Source organism: Sus scrofa, unplaced genomic scaffold (assembly GCF_000003025.6).
Source record: "Sus scrofa isolate TJ Tabasco breed Duroc unplaced genomic scaffold, Sscrofa11.1 Contig59, whole genome shotgun sequence".
Taxonomy (NCBI): domain Eukaryota; kingdom Metazoa; phylum Chordata; class Mammalia; order Artiodactyla; family Suidae; genus Sus; species Sus scrofa.
The window spans coordinates 2,101,555-2,105,135 of record NW_018085257.1 but is presented as its reverse complement, the minus strand read 5'-3'; the positions used below and the strand labels follow the sequence as shown (position 1 = coordinate 2,105,135).

Here is a 3,581-nt window from a genome sequence, read left to right as displayed (position 1 = left end):
AATATGAGCCACATCTGTAACCTAGGCTTTCAGCAATGCAGGATCCTTCACCCAAAGAATGAGGTCTGGGATGAAACCTATATACTCCCAGAGACAACATTGGCCCCTTAACCCACTGAATCACAGCAGGAACTCCTCCCTCCTTGGACTTTTGAAAAATTTAGTGAGGCAATAATGCAAAAACGTATTTGCCTGCCAGAGTGTTCATTAACTGGCAATTATTATCAGTGTGAAGTTCAATGTTGGGAAATAGTGCTGGTCAATCAGGTAACGGACCTCTAAGAGACACCCCAATCCTTTAGGATCTCTCAGACCCCATCTCAGATCTCAGGTGTCTTCCCAATGATGAATATCCAGATCTGAGCCAACTTCAAAGATCAGATGTAGATGGAAATATCTGGAGGTACATGCACTGAAGTAGTAACAATAAAAATGATAAGAAATAAACCTGAAGTAAGGTTTATTTATTGGCAAGAAGATAAACTTGCATTAAGAAAATTCCACAGGGAACTTACCCCAGTGATAAGATATTTGCTCAGAAACTCACCCTAAGAGTGTGAGAGCTAATATAGTTTAACATAAATTTTAGGTTAGCTTCTTGATCCTTTATGTGACTACTTCACAATGTTCTTTTATTAAATTCTTGAACTTATCAGACACAACCTAGAATAGATTTACAAGGAGATCCTGCTGGATAGCATTGAGAACTATGTCTAGATACTCATGTTGCAACAGAAGAAAGAGTGGGGGAAAAACTGTAATTGCAATGTATACATGTAAGGATAACCTGACCCCCTTGCTGTACAGTGGGAAAATAAAAAAATAAATAAATTCTTGAACTTAATATTTTTTTGGGGGGGAAATACAGATCCTATCATAAAAAATAGTCTATGTAATTTTTTTGTGTTTATTTGATGCAGGACAGTGTTCTTAGATATTAATGCCTAATGAATTGGAACCCTTTTTGTTAACTCTAGGAATGTGGGATATGTCATCTTCATGCTGTAGAGTAACAACCTGACACCAAGGGATTTAGCATCCCAAGTCCTAGAGTGAGAAAGTGGTGGGACCAAAATCATAACACAGGGAATCTGGTTTTAGGTTTGCTCCTTTAGTCAGACCTCAGTCATGTGTTCCTTGAGAATCAGTATCAGGAGGGAAAGGATCCTTTATGTCATATTTATTATTCTGTGTCCAATTAGTATCTTAGTGTTGGAAACAGGGTCGATTAAAATGAAAAAAGAAGAATGAATTTACTGGTTTCCATAGAAAGGAATCATGTTGAGTGTTGAGGGTGTGTCACTTTCTTTGGCAACAATATGTGATTAAAGAAATGAGGGTAGATATTCTTTTTCTCCACAAGAGAAAAAGTGGCCAAAATTGCAACTTAAATGTCACTGATGTTTCCCACGCCCCTCCTTCCCCAGCAGACAGGAGAGAACCATGAGGAGGGAGAACCAGAGCAGTGTATCTGAATTCCTCCTCCTTGGCCTCCCCGTCCCACCAGAGCAGAAGCATGTGTTCTTTGCCCTGTTCCTGGGCATGTACCTGACCACCATGCTGGGGAACCTGCTCATCATCCTGCTCATCAGGCTGGACCCTCGCCTCCACACTCCCATGTACTTCTTCCTCAGCCACTTGGCCCTCACAGATGTCTCCTTTTCCTCTGTCACTGTCCCTAAGATGCTGATGAACATGCAGACTCAGGATCAATCCATTCCCTATGCAGGGTGTGTAACACAAACATACTTCTTCTTAATTTTTACTGGTCTGGATGATTTCCTTCTCACCTCAATGGCCTATGATAGATACGTGGCAATCTGTCACCCTCTCCGCTATACCAGTATTATGAGAGGGGGACTGTGTACCATACTAGTAACTGTATCTTGGATTCTGTCCTGTGCCAATGCCCTTTGTCACACTCTCCTCCTGGCCCAGCTGTCATTTTGTTCTGAAAACACCATCCCCAATTTCTTCTGTGACCTTGGTGCCCTTCTCAAACTCTCCTGCTCAGACACATCCCTCAATGATCTAGTAATTTTCATAGCAGGAGTGGCTACCATTATGCTCCCACTCCTTTGTATCTTGGTCTCTTATGGCCACATCGGGGCCACCATCCTCAAGGTTCCATCCACCAAGGGCATCTGCAAAGCCTTGTCCACATGTGGCTCCCACCTCTCTGTGGTTCTTCTCTATTATGGAACTATTATTGGGCTATATTTGGTCCCCTCATCCAGCACCTCCAGCAACAAGGACATAGTTGCCTCTGTGATGTACACAGTGGTCACTCCATTACTGAACCCCTTCATTTATAGCCTGAGGAATAGAGACATGAAGGGGGCCCTGGAGAAACTCTTCCACAAGGCACCAGTCTTGTCTTAGTGACATTTACTCATCTTTATAACAGACACATGTGGTCACATAACTCCAGATCATACACCCCATATCTTGAGCCCAGCTTGTATAAAAGCTCAGTATAAATTTGGTAACTGAATTGCATTTTGTAACAGCTATTCTTTCTTCTCGTAGGAATTCATTAGTATCAATTGTGAATTCTTAGTTGATACTATTGATTGATGTTCTTGTCTACAACACTGAGAAATTATATACCTGGTACTACTTAATGTCTCTCTTTTTATTACCTGGGAATTTAGTAGCTTTTTATAAAACAACTTTATTGAGGTAAAATTGTTCTATAAATGCAGCACACATTTAAAAAGTGTTATGATTCATATTCTGAAACAGTATACCTCATGAAATAACCTCCACAATGATTAATTAACATATTCATCACCGCCACTATTTACCATTTTAACATATTTGTGTGCAGGGGGAACATAAGATCCACTGTACTGGGGGATTAAATATCAATTGTAAATACAGTCTGGTTCACTATAGTCATTGTGCTGTACATTTGACCTCAGGAGAACTTATTACTCTTACATAACTGTATCTTTGTCCATTATGATAGTGAAATAATCCAACTCAAAACAAGACAAATACTGTGTGATCTCACTTTCATATAGAACCTAAAATAGTTAAATTCATAGAGAAGGGGATAGGATGGAAGTTGCTAGGGCCTGGGGAGGAGGACATGAATGTTGTTATGAACTGGTAGAAGCTCAAGGCTGAGCAGGTTCCTGTGGCATGGAAAGGTGCCAGAGATGGGACATGGTCAAGTATGTCTTTCCTTTCCTTGCTTCTCATTCAGTGATCTTTTCATATTTTGGTTGTTGGTGGTGATGATGGTGGGTCAGGAGAAGAAACTGTGGAGCAGCCTGTATTGCTTCAGGAACAATCCACAGCTATGACTTCAGCTCCTCCACTTATGAACTCAAGGCTTCTAGATTTTAGAAACACTGAGCACTCTAAGACACTGCTGTTGCCTCCACTTGGTAGTTTACTCTCAGACTAGTTGTCTCTGGAGTGTGCTGACTGTATGCATGAGTTGCAGAAAATGCCAGGTACATCCAGACTGGGAAGGAGGAAGACAAAGAAAGCACCTGTGGTGTAGAGTCTTCTGTTGCCCCTATTTAATTTGCTGTCTGCCTCATTCAATGTCTTCATTTTGAATCACTGTG

General features: G+C 41.0%; 1 protein-coding gene across 1 annotated transcript; it reads left to right on the top strand.

The window, feature by feature from the left end:
* Nucleotides 1–1,229: 1,229 nt before the first annotated feature.
* On the top strand, nt 1,230–2,763 carry LOC110258977 (olfactory receptor 1J4-like). The gene has a single exon (XM_021082268.1). The coding sequence runs from the start codon at nt 1,444–1,446 to the stop codon at nt 2,380–2,382; it is 939 nt and encodes a 312-aa protein (XP_020937927.1). The 5' UTR covers nt 1,230–1,443; the 3' UTR covers nt 2,383–2,763.
* The last annotated feature ends 818 nt before the right edge of the window (nt 2,764–3,581 follow it).